The 13152-nt window shown below is 42.5% G+C and overlaps 1 protein-coding gene across 1 annotated transcript in view; it reads left to right on the plus strand.

The window, feature by feature from the left end:
* Positions 1-3718: 3718 nt before the first annotated feature.
* ACACA (acetyl-CoA carboxylase alpha) overlaps positions 3719-13152 on the plus strand; it is a 122264-nt gene continuing 112830 nt past the window's right edge. The window contains exons 1-2 of the mRNA XM_010009045.1: positions 3719-3785; positions 5372-5624. Coding sequence (XP_010007347.1) covers positions 5398-5624 — 227 coding nt within the window. The 5' untranslated portion in view covers positions 3719-3785; positions 5372-5397. The remainder of the gene's footprint in view (positions 3786-5371; positions 5625-13152) is intronic.

Here is a 13152-nt window from a genome sequence, read left to right on the forward strand (position 1 = left end):
GGTGGTCCCGGCTGGTGCTAAGCTGCTGGTTCGGGTGGGCTCCCCGGCCCCCCCGGGGGTGCGTGGCTGCCGGTCCCGCGCCGAACAACAAGTGGGTGGCGGCTGCGCCTCGTGGGAGAGAAGTTGGGGCACAAAAACCAGAGCCGGGCGTGTTGGAGCGGGCGGGTCAGCGCAGGGCTGGGCGGGAGGCGCGGGCTCTGCCGGCCCGGGCATCGCTCCTCACCGCTGGCATCCTTTCCTCGTCGCTGGTGGGTTTTCAGGATCTTCAGGGAGGAGTTTGGGGCCTGGTTTTCAGAGGGGCTGGAAGGAGCCTGGGGAATGCTCTCCCGGGAATGTCCCCCGGGAGGTGTCGTGGGGTGCTTCAACATAATAAAGGGGTAAAAGCAGATTGGCAGAACAAATCAGTTTATTATCCTTGCCTCTCCTTTTGTAGTGTCTTTTAAATCTTCTTGAGAAAGTTTTAAAATGAAATTTCAGCAGCTGTAAATGTTAAGCAAAGCATTCATGTTGTGCTTGATACTCTCAAAGGATTTAGACAGTCTTGAGTGTTTTAGCAAATAAAATAGCTGTAGATATTGTCATTTTTTATGTCTTTATGTTCTTTTTTCGGAAGTGACACATATTTTGCCTGAGGAGACCTTGGAAGCCCATATTCCACTTGTATATTTAGCTTCATGTGTCTAGTGTTGATGGAGTGAATCTGAAAACCAACTAACCAGAACTTCTGACCTGTGGACGTACAGTTGGTGAAGAACCTTTCTGTCCATTAGAAGCAAAAGAATTTTGCAGGGTGGGTGGTATTTGCTGAGAATGTTTTCAGATAGGAAGTGAAGCAATGCCCAATGATTAACCCGGAGGCAGGGCTCAGGTGGAGCAGGGTTTGGGTCGTGGCCCAGTGGTTGCATAGATACAGGTGGTGAAGTTTGGAGAGTCTGGTAGAGCTGCACAGCTGGGCTGGCTGAGCCAGGCAGGAGCTCTGCAGGTGGATGGTTTGATGCTTGGTGGCCCCCTCTTAGTGCAAGAATCATCTCTTTGGCTTGTCCTGCTCTAGAAACTCACGTCCTGGTTATAGGTGAGCATGTTTTGTGTTCAGTAAAAACAATTACGTAGTCAACTTTATTTGTCCTTTTTATTCCTTTGTTTTCTTATTACCTGGGTTCATTCAGTTAGAGTGGTGAAATTACACCTCCATGTCATTGTTTTAAAATTATTTGTGTTGATGAGCAATACCACAGATCCCTGGGCTTTAAACAGGAGGCCTTCCAATGAAACTGCTTTTGTTAATTTCCTTCCTCTATGACTTAGCAATATTGTAGAGGTTCTATTCCAACTCTGGGAAAGAACCCACAACTCCATTTTGCTGAAATATTAATGTCCTTTTCAGTAGTGTAGTTATCTTCAGAAAGGGGTGGTTTGAAGAAAACCAGAAACTTGATTTCTAACTGATATTGTGTAAGTTTTCTGCCTGGGTGTATTTTAGGATAATAACAATGAGCTTTCAAGTGAAACTGTTATTAGAACTTCTAAACTAGTATTTTTACATGTGCATTTCACTGTCAAGCCAAAACTTTTACTAATGATAGTAGTAGAGCTCTGGGGAAGTGAGTTGGTTTTGTTTTACCTCAGGCAAAACCTGGATTGCAGAGTTTTCATTGCTTTTAGCATGACCATGATTTGGGTCTTAAATACCTTGATACTTGCGGAGTTGGGGTGTTATGAAAGTGCTATGTATCTTCAGACCTCCAAGGTGAGCTGATCTCCAGAGGGAGGACAGCGTGGCTCAGGTTCTGTGAAGATTCAACTGTGATTCAACCCTTCTGTCTGTCTCCTACCGTAAAATTACTGCTGCTTTTTCAGTCTCTCTGTGAAAGTTAGCTGGTTGGACAGGCTAGTGACTCCTGCAAGTATTCTGCGAAAGTATAAATTTAATTTCAATTTATTTCAGAAAATGCTGCAATTATTTGAAATAAGAGTAATGAATTTTAGCATGCCGAGAGCAAGCTGAGCTTCTAACTCCATGCAGTGTTTGAGTTGCCAGCTGATTGCAAAACATTAGTGGAATGCATGACTTTGGGACTGGACTACAAGGAGTTGGAAGCCTGTTGGTAAATGGACCTGAACAGGGCTTCATGGATAACTAACTGCTTTTGGATGGAGCTGTGCAAACAAGATCTTTGAGTCCAGTTCTTTGAGCATGGCACTGGGGACCAGGAGCCTTGGTGTTGGTTTGGCACTTTCTCATGGAGTATTTGAGTTTCTCTGTTTCCTTCTCTGCTTAGTAAAAAAAAAATAGCCTTGAAACTCACTCATTAACATTTAACTTCTTGACATTGGAAAAAGTTTTTCTTCATTAAGAAGAAGCTGAAGTTAGTTTGGCTGTATCCTAGATTCTTCAGCACTGATAATTGTGCCTGCAGTAAATCTGTCTGGATGAAATTCTCTGAGTGATCTGATGCCAGGATAAGTATGTACATAAATATTGTCTACATGTTTACGTGTACAAACAAAATCAAATTCAGCTTTGTGCTGTCAGTTCTGCCCAAGCACCTCTGTTAAATAAATCTTCCTGTGTGGTTTAATTTTGGCACATCACAGATAGGTGTGCAGACTTTACAGTCGTGCTTCCCTTTTCCATCTCCACCCTCAAAACTGTAGAGCGATCTGCCCTTTTGCTGCCTGTGTCAGACAGATGTTTGTGGCTTTTGAGTCATAAAATGGTTAAGTACATCCCTGTAAAATGAACTGCCCATGGCCTCGGTGAAACTGGAGTTTGTGGGAGTAGTGATGTCAACACAGGGTTTGATCTAAATAATTCAGTCAAGTATATTCATGGTAAAAGTGCATAAGCCAGTTGGATCAGTTTTTAATTCTCATTGAGATGAAAAGAAGGAGCATGGTGTTCAGGGATTGCACAGGGTTTGTGCCTCTCTATAAACGCCTTGTCTGTGCTCTAATTAAAACTACGATCTTTTCCCAGAACATTGTCCAGTTTCACTTGTGCACCAGATGAAGGCTGTCATGTTCATATCAACCAATTATGCTGTATCCCTCTACTTGGCACTATGTGGCTATAATTAGCAGGACTGATGAGGTTTTCCCACCAGTTTAAGATGTCAGTGTGGCCTGCGAGCTCAGGGTATCAAAACAGTCCTTTCTGCCTGGTGAGGGAGAACGGGGCCCCAAGAGAAATGTCCCCTCATCTCCTCCTTGTCTGTATTTCTGTATCACAGTTTGGTTTACACATAAACTATTCTTCGGGTTGTTTTCATGTAAAAATGTGGTCTATCAGCTGTGTTTTCTAGCCAGCAGTTTTCCATGAGAGCTCTAGTTATCACTGGGATTTACTCCTGACCATTAAATTCAGCTGAGATCGACCCGCAGATTCAGAAGCTGACAGAGCAAGTAGACATAAGTAGGCAGCACTGGCACAAAATGTCATTTCTTTTAGAAACAAAACTAAAATACACGTGGGGTGATGAGGTGTGTGCTAATGCACTGCTGAGAAGCTGCCAGAATGATGGACTAGCAGGAGGTGCCACAGCTTGGCTTGGACATTGCATATTCAGTTCCCCCTTTATTCTGTGACCTGGAGCAAGGGATTGAGCCTCTTTTTTTTCACCTGTAGCCTTTTCAGGACAGTTTTGAGTTAAAAGATTTTTATAGTTGAGAAACCATGCACAGAATGTTCTTTGAAATAATAATAATAATATTTACTTTGTTAATTCTTTTCTTTTCCAGTTCATTTTGGAAGTGGATAACTGCTCAGATTGCAAGGATAGCAAGAGGTTAGTGCATTCCTAATTTGATGATCAAGTGATTTCCAGCTGTGTGTAGTTATCACAGAATTGCATCAAAGTCAGGCAGAGCAGAGTAAATCAAGTGTTTATACCCCTCCCAGCTGCCTTTGTGCTGTGTGGTGCTCCTTTGTTTTTTCCACCTGTTGTGCTCTTTTTCAGTTGTAATTATTATTTAATTTTTAAGAAAATGCATTCATTCCATGTTGGGACAGTGCTGATTTTTTGATACTCAGAGTTTCCTGTATAAAGAGATTCTTCTTGATATAATGTTTTTTTTAAGTGGAAAAGGGAGACCTGAAGTTTTGTATTTTCCTCTGACAATTCTAAAATCCGGCCACTAAGTTTCAGTATATTGCCATAAATCAGATAATATCCCTTAATTTATATGGATGATGTGGGACCAAGAGCTTAAAGTCAGGTGAAGTTAGAGAAGATGGCTGAGCCAGTCTGACAATTGAGTGCTGCCAAAAAGGGGAGGTTTTGCTTCTGTCCCCATCATCCCATACCAGTATTTTCCCATCCTCTCTCCCTTTGCTGCTTCAAATCCACTTGCTAACCTCACAGGAAATTATCTTATTTTGTTGGTTACAGTTCTGGTGGCTTTGTTGAATCAGATCACAGGGTGGTCTGGAGAGCAGCAGAGCATGGGGAGTGGGCAGCATGAGCATGTAGGTGGGGAAGAGCTGGGCAGGAAGAGGGTGAGACCTTTGACAGGGGTGGAACTGGCACCAAACAGTATGTGAAAGAAGTTTAAAATTAATTACTTTTTGTGTCATACCTGCTATATGCATAGAGAACTTTTAGATAATTGGTTTTATAAGATACTCTGTTAATCTTGTGGTTGTTCCAGGATCTGTGGATGCTTTTCTTCAGTGAAAACTTCAAAATTAATCTCTTTGTCTCAGCTGAAACTTTTTATGCCATTAAGCCCAGAGGTGCCAGTTGTGATGTGTTGTTGAGCTGTTTTTGAGCTCTTGGCATGGGAAGCTGAGATCATCTTTTGGGGAGGCAAACTGTATGTTCCGTAAGAGATAATGTCTTGCACCTGGCAAGGGCTGGGAAAAGGGCATTTTTGACCAATCAAATCCATCACTTGATTATCAGTAAATAATGTTATCTGCAGTACCTGGCACTGTGAGTCCCAGCGTTCCCATGCTGTGGGAAGATAAATTTTTAATTGCAGAATGGCTGAGGTTGGATGGACTCTGGAAATCATCTGGTCCAACCCTTTAACTGACTAACCAAAGAATAACAGTAGAACAAAAATTTTCGATTTCCAGTTATACATTTGTATGTAGGATTTTTCTTTTAAGTGGCTACTGCAGCTTTGTCTGAACTAGCAGATCAGAATGCCCATCTGCTTTGATCTCATAGTCCTTGTGCAAATATGAAAGTCAGTGATTATTGCAGAAGTAACTATTCTTGACCCTGGATTTCTGCCTGGGTTCAGCTATGGTGCCTTAACATTGCATTTCCTACCAGAAGTGAATCTTCCTTTGTCCTCTTCTTTGTCTTGCAGTAGCAGGGATTCACCTCAGGTGTTGGGTTTTTTTGCTTTCTTTTGTCCCTTACAGTGCTGAGAGCCCAATTTGTAGGAGCCATGGAGGAATCTTCCCAGCCCACAAAACCCCTGGAGGTGAACCCTCACTCTCGCTTCATTATTGGCTCTGTGTCAGAGGATAACTCAGAAGATGAGACCAGCTCTTTGGTGAAACTTGATCTGCTAGAGGAGAAGGAGAGGTCCTTGTCACCTGCATCTGTCTGCTCAGATTCCCTCTCAGACCTAGGACTTCCTAACGCTCAGGACGGCCTGGCAAGCCACATGAGGTATGAATAAAATAGTACTCAGATTCAGTCTTTTTACCCCCTCCATACTAAAGATAACCCAAAGATTCAACTTCCTATCTAGGTTTGGCTTCAAATGTTTTTGTTGTGCCAAGACATCTTCCTGCATTCTGTTTCAAAATGATCTCTTGTATGTTTCTTTGTATCAAAACCTTCTGTTTTCCATCGGTTTTAATGAAATATCTGTGCCTAAATTCCTTGAGCACCTTTCAGATACCTCAGCTGTTGAGTGTTGTGATGGGCTTGCTTGTACTGCCTCTCTTGTCCCAGCTTTCAGAAAACTGACATGTGCTGACTGAGATCTTCACAGTTGTGTAGGTGTTTCAGATGGGCTGTTTTTGTTGAGGACAAAGACTTTATTTGCTTCTTTTGTCTTTGTATGGGATTTGCTGCTTTCTATGTAACCACAGAATTGGCAGGACCCTGGGTAAGATCAATGACTCTGTGTCATTTGGAATGATTTTTGCTTTGGATAGAGAAAATTTTGATGACAGTTAAATAAAAGATTGATATTCTGCGAAGTGGTGATAAGGCTTAATATGGTAGTTGCTGCTGCAGCTCAGGGAGATGTTGGTCTCACAGCTGGGAGAAAGGTTGTTTCATTCCTGTTTCTAATTCTTTGTGGCTCAAATGAACTACCAAGTTGGGATTTTGAGATCATGGTGTTAATATTTGCTTGTCAAAAGGCCCCTTTATTTTTCCAGTGTTGCTGAGTTGCATGCCCCTGGTGGGATGTGTCCATGGGACTTTCTCTGTTACAGGCTTGGTGTCTTGTACTGCTCAGTGTGTTCACAGGTCACAGTTTCTCTGTGTCTGATCAGTCTTGCTTCAGTCTTCCATGTCCCCTTCATTTGTCTCCCATCTTCCAGGAGGTCTGGTGCCCAGAGCTGTGCACAGTGCTGTACCTGAGGCCTGGTCAGTGCTGGGTACTGACTTGTCACTGACATCTTCCCTCTGGATACAACTTACTACCTTTTATGTCTGCTAGTTCCTTACAAATAGGTTCTGATTGTTCTGGTGCCTTTCAGCCTCAGGTTCTCCTAGGAGATCCTCCCAGTGATCAGAACCAGATCTCAAAGAGATTCTTCTTGATTTGCTTTTTCTGCCTGCCTTTTTAAATGTGTCATCCCATTCCAGGAATGTACAAGACAGTCTGAATCCCACTATAGTTTTTACTGAACAATTCCTCACTATCTTTATTGTGTTGCTTTTCAAGAAATTGTTCCAAAAAGGTTCCTAACTTTTACTGACCAGCAGTAGATATTTAAATGACCAGCTAATCCTTTCAGCTTGTTCTCCTGTTTTGCTGGCTTCTTTGCTTGTGCAGATTGAAGAATTTTAATCTGTCCTTTTATTGGTGGTTCCCTTCCCACTTCAGAGAGACTATCTGGAAACAAATTGTAGCAGACTCTTGGGGTTGGGGCAGAAGGGAGGTAGTCTCTGCTTGACTGAATTGTTAAGGTTATACTGATGGGCATGTTTAGCCAGCTGGCAGTGGCAAAACAGGTGTAAAATCTTAATGCAAATTACAAGGGGATTACCTTTCCAGTGACTGCCAGTTGTAACAATTTGTCAGCACAAAAGGCAAGTTTGAAGCAGGAAAAGATCTAGCCCTGTAACTGCATACATTTTAGGGACAGAAGAAATTGAATGCATACACAATGGGAGAGCAAGAAAATCAAGCAACTTCTAGGACATTGCCTGGCATCTGAGAGCTGTAATGCAATAGGTGTGCAACCTTGACCACCTCTGTTGTAACTTGCTTACTTTGGCATCCTCTTTGGAGGGTACTTGACTGTCAGTTAAACTGGAGTGAAATGCCAATTCAAATAAAAATGTTACGGCATTATGGGCTGTTTTTCTAAGATAAAGTAAGATGAATTGAAAGAGTTTTCCAGGATGGCAATCCCTTTCACCAAAAGATTTCCAAATCGTGTTTACAGATGGAGAAACTGAGACAAGACAAGTTCAACAACTTGCCTGAAGTCACTCTGTGACAGTGAGTTAATGGAACACAAGTATTCTTGCTTCCAGCTTCCTTTTGATAATCACTAAGGTACAACAGTTTCTGAGGTGACAAAGAGAAATTCATGGGGAGTTCAGAACAGTTTGACTAATGGGTCAAACAAGGTGTGGGTCCAAGGGAGTGTGTCTTTCTGAAGAAGTTGCCAAAAATCTTTCCATTTGCTGGTTAGTTTCACACAGGAAATTTTGGCCAGCTAAAGACAGAGCTCGTATTTGAGGTGAGGGGCTTGCTGCAGAGAAGTCCTTCTCAGGGAACAATTATGTCTAAAATCCAGAATTCATTCAGCTGAAAAAGGCTTTGTGATTGTACCTGAACTATCCTTTTACCTCTTTGTAGAGCATGGCAAGTAGTAATTTTGGTGCTCTGATTGTAAGAGAAGAGAGATTTCTTACAGCACAGGACAGCTGGGAAACAGGGTTGTCAGCCATCAGATCTACTTGTTTTTCTTCTCGTGTTGTAGGTGACAGAGGTATAGATAGTAAAACTTTTTTTTTTTCCTCTAAACTCCTTTTTGTTGCTTTGGGGAGGTTTGACTGTAAGACTGTCTAGTCCATCCCATAATAGTCAGTGCCAGTGGTTGTTTGCCAGTGGTTTGTTAGTGCAACAGCTGTTCCAGCACTTATCTTTACATCCCAAGCAGATTTTCAGCCCTCTGGGGAGCACTGTGTCAATATTAAAATGACTTTGATAATTAGAAAGGCTCTTCCTTGGTCATCAGCTCTCCTGAACTGTCATGTTTGTGCCACTTCATTGCAAACAAACTCATTCTAGTAGAGGCCAAATGAGCTGTGTTTGTGAAAGATGCTCAAGCCTGTGTTGCTGGGGGGGAGTCTCGTGGCAATTGTGCCTCACACTGGATCTGGTTGTCCTGTGCTAACAGATATTGCTGCTTCCCCCTTGCTCTTAGACCCCCGTAAAATGCCAAATCCCATTGCCAGTTCATGAAGCACAAGGGGTCCAGTTGACTGACTGGTATGTGTTCAGTACCTGAGAGCTGGGGGTGTCCTGTCTGAGCTGGAAAACATTGCTGAGCCTTATCGCCTGAGCGGCTGCGATCAATGCATCCTGAACCAGCCTCAGACAGGGTGTTTCTGCCAACTCCTGCTTCTTCATTGGGGCCTGCAGGGGGGTGTGTGCCATGCTATCCCCTTATTGATCCTGTTAAGTGTTGCCAAAGACAGTCTTTCTGGGACAGGTTGTACACTATAGGCTTCCGTACCACTAGAGATCTATGAAGACCTTTGGTTGTGCCAGTTGGCTACTGCTTTATAGGATTGAGAAAGCCAAGCTCAGATAATGAACTTTAAATTGGTGTGTGGTGCATCAGCACTTAACAGGAATTTTGTGTTGGAACAGTTAACTGTGCAGATTAGAATGTAAAATGTTTAATGCTTGTAGTTGTGCTTTATTTAAAGAGTATCAGTAATAAAAAGAATGTAAATGTCCTCCTCAATCCCTTAGTTATATTCTCTAACATTGGAAACAAGTGTTTGGAAGGAGAATATTCTGCTTGTGTACAGTCTACATCAACAAAATTTACTCTTTGTTGTATTTTGCACCTTTAGATATTGAACTAAACGTACTATTTTTTTAAAAGTCTTTTTGCTTCCAGGCATAGTTGTGTTGTATTTGAGTTCAGAAATTTCCAGCAGCACTTCCAACCAAAGGCAGTCGTCCTGTTGCGATACAGTTATTGCTTGTTGTGTAGTGAGGTGTTAGTTGCTGTGCTCCTTTCTGAAGTTTTAGGCATAGATTAAATAACTTCTCTATAAATACCACTTGGAAAGTACTTTGGGTCTGTTTGTTTCGTTCAATAAATTGTTCTTGACTATTGCTAAATTTATTTCCAAGCTTCAAAGATGGCATCTTGTGTCAGATTCTTGTTTAAAATAGATTAAATCCTTCATGTCTTCTGGTATTTATACACCAGGGCTCTAGTTTCATAAGCAGTGAAATGGGTGGACGAAATCACCTGACAATCCACTTGCATCAACTGAAAGCCAAATTTTTTGGAAGCAGCTCAGCTGTTACTGCTGATACTAAGCCCACAGAGGCTTTTGCCCTTAGTGCCTAATAGCATTTGGACTTCTCAGTAAGTAACCTCAATAAATTATTGAGATCCTAAAGAAGAACTCATCATCTATCTAAGTAATTTTGGAAGAACACCTCAATTTTAGCTGGGACAGTAGTGTGTGAACACACTCAGCCTGGCACTGGGACAGGGTGTCTGCTTAGAAACCAGAGGTAAAGTAAGTGCACAGAGTGCTGAAAGAAATAAAGGATCCTTTTGAGCTTGTTTAGAATTTAAAAAAAATTCCAGTCCAGCAGTTTGTGGTTAGGAGGTCACACTATGGAGCATTGATCTCGTAAAATTACGAGTGCTGCTGTAAGTTTATGCACAACTGTGTGCAGAGAAGTCGCAACATGCTCTAGTGTCTGCAAGGCTGATGTTTTCACTGCTGTGTCCTGGGCTGGCCCAGCTGCACCAAAACGGATTCCTCCTTTCTCAAACCAATTCCTTCCCCTTCCCAGCTTTCTGCATGCTCCTGGCTGTGGGGCTGCTGCTGGAGCTGAGGGTTCCTCCTCTTGTCTGTGCTCTCAGTTGCCATGGAGCTGCTGAGGTTTTTGTGTAGGGCAACTGGCATGGGTTTGCATCTCACTACCAGAAAATGAAACTGGACTTGCATGCTGCTTGCTGATACGTTTTCCTTTGGGTATGATCAATTGCTGTTGGCTCAGAGATAGGGGAGAGTGACACTGTCACATGTTTCCACAAGTTATTGAAGTAAAACTGTGCATCTTCAAGGAACCCCTGCCAAAATAAAGGATTTAGTTTTCTTTTGTTACCACTACTGGCAGTGAGTGATGCTGTGATTTATATTTTGAACTTCATCCACCTGGAGTGAAAAATTTAATTTCTTCCTGTATCTGTTGAAAAAGGGAAAGCTTATAAGGTGTTTTTGATTCCTAGCTGTTTCTGGTTATATTGATAACCCATGAGTTACAACTTTTTTCTCCTCTGAAAGCTACTCTGTTTAATCAACAAATACTCTTTAAAGGGCTTTTCATCTGCATGCCTCTCAAAAATAGTGTTCTTATTTTGGTGTAACAGATATTTTACTCCCTTGACCTCAGTTCATACGGAAAACATCTCTAACTTCAATAATTTGTGAGGATATTTTGCAAAGATTAGCTGGTCGAGAGACCTCAGTGGTGGCAGTGCTTACTTGCTTATTTACCTGGTATTTCTGATTGAAAAGATAATGATGATTCCCATCAGTAGCTGCCTTCAAGCCAACTGTTCTGTCTCTTTAAATTCAGAGCCAAAACCTGCATTTGACTAACTCCAGATTACTGCCTCCCAGTGCCTATTGCCCAAGATGTAGTGAACTATTTACTCCAGCTGCAGATTCTGCATTGCTTTCTGGACCACAGAGATGCTCACTCTTCCTCTGGCTCTTTGTGAAATAGGTTGCAAGGACAGATCTAAAACCAGAGCAGACCTTACAGACACTTCAACTGCCTTGAGTCCTGCTGCCCAGATCAGATACACGTTTGCACCAGCACATACCTATTTACAAAACATAAAACCCAAAGTGATGATGAGAGCTGCCCTCTCTCCACACCCTTTACAGGCTTAATCCAGAGGAGTAAAAAAGAAATCCTTTCTCAGGGTGTGTGTGTGTGTGTGTGTGTGTATGTGCTGCAGTCTCCTTCAGGCTGCCTTTCAAACAAGCCAGCTAATGCATCACTGCCTCTGGAATAAACTACAACGTCACTGATAGCACTTGGCATGTTCCAGTGCTGGGATCAATGCAGGCTCCTGGCTGTGATGTGCGTCAGGTACGTGTCCGCAGGGAATGCTTTTCATTCTTGGAGGCTACACCAGCAGGGCTGAGGCAGGTGGTGAGGCAGGCTTCTCTTTTGTCTGACAGCAGGCCTGGAGTGTAGAGAGGGGGGTGGCTTCTGTGTGATACTTGCCGTTTGGGTTCTGATAGTGTTATATTTAGGAAATGAGCTTTGTGAGGGGGTTGTGTGTTGATGGTAAGTATTGTATCAGTGGGACACATCCTTGTGTAGCCTATTTTTGCAGGAACGTTGTAGCAAATTGTGTCCATTTTTTTTCATAGAGCAGTGAACGCAGCTGATAGAAGGCACAGTGAATATTTTTAACCAGTGCTGAAGCTGCTTCTCTAACATCAACCTGTGCTTAGCTGTAAGATTTGATTCCTTGCAGCTACAGAAACTGTTTGGATTGGGGGCTGTGGGTGGGATATTTTGGAGCACAGGCAAATATTTGGGGAACTTTTCACAAAAACTGAAAAGTACAATTTCAGTTATACTGTGTATATATTATAGTATCAAATTAGGATCAAAACCAAGGAAATCTAATGGAATCATAGAATGTACAAGTACTTGATTTTTTAAATGATGGAGTATTCCATTTTCTGTATGAAATACATATCCAATAGAGTCACTGAATATCTGTTGGGTTTTGCTGGTCTTACAAAGTGATGGCCAGAAGGAAAAGTGACCCATATTTTATCAAGTATATCTGTAGGTTCCTGATTCTCTACCTTTATGATGGCTTGTCTGGAACTGGTGAAATGGTGGGTTTATGGAAGCCTGCCAGAAGGGAAGTAGAAGCCTGAATAATCTGGGAGAGCAGACCTCCATGGCTGGGTGGGAGGATGGGATCCTGAGTTTGCTTGGGTTGGCTGGGAGCAGGGATCTGCACCACTGCTGGGTAAGTGGTGTGGCAGGAGGTTTCTTGAGATGGAGCCAGTGCTGGAAAATATTTCAGTACAAGCTGCTTTTCCTTACATACTTCTGTTTTAAAAATGGGAAATGTTCAATGTACTTGATAGTTGAGTAGTTCTTCAAAGTGGAAATAAAGTCTGATGGATGAGAGAGGCATTTAGTTATTAGGTAGATCTGTAATGTGTTTTTTTGTTTGTTTAAGCTCTGTTCTTTCCCTGCTATCTCTTGTCACTGCTGTCTGGTGAAGAGATTTTCACTGTTCTGCCTTCTTCACTGCCGCAGTGTGTCGCTGTCCCCTGTCCCCTCCTGCTGACAATGCTTGAGGAAACTGGATCTGCACAGAATTGTTTGCCTGCACTTTATCAGACACATGGCACTCGCTGCTGGTTGTTGCTCATGTTGCCTGCACTATTCTTAGTTCCCTGTCTCCTGCCGTGACCTCACCTTGCCCTTTGGGGCTCAAGGTTGCACATTGTCATCATCTTAATATGACACTTCTCCTTTGGATACTGTTTTTGAGTGATCCTCTCCTAGATGACTGCATGGCTTTTGCTCAGACTCTTGGAACGTGTGTCTATCAAATAAAAGCTTTGCTACCTGGGTATGGCTCTATGCTAGGACAGACCCAAATGTGCTCCAATTTAAAAATGTAATCTAGGTGCTGTGTCTAGTTCCAATCCAGGTTGAGTGTTGCTGTAGTTGTTTCCCTTTCTTTTCCTTTCC

Source organism: Chaetura pelagica, unplaced genomic scaffold (genome assembly GCF_000747805.2).
Source record: "Chaetura pelagica isolate M959 unplaced genomic scaffold, ChaPel_1.0 scaffold72, whole genome shotgun sequence".
NCBI lineage: Eukaryota > Metazoa > Chordata > Aves > Apodiformes > Apodidae > Chaetura > Chaetura pelagica.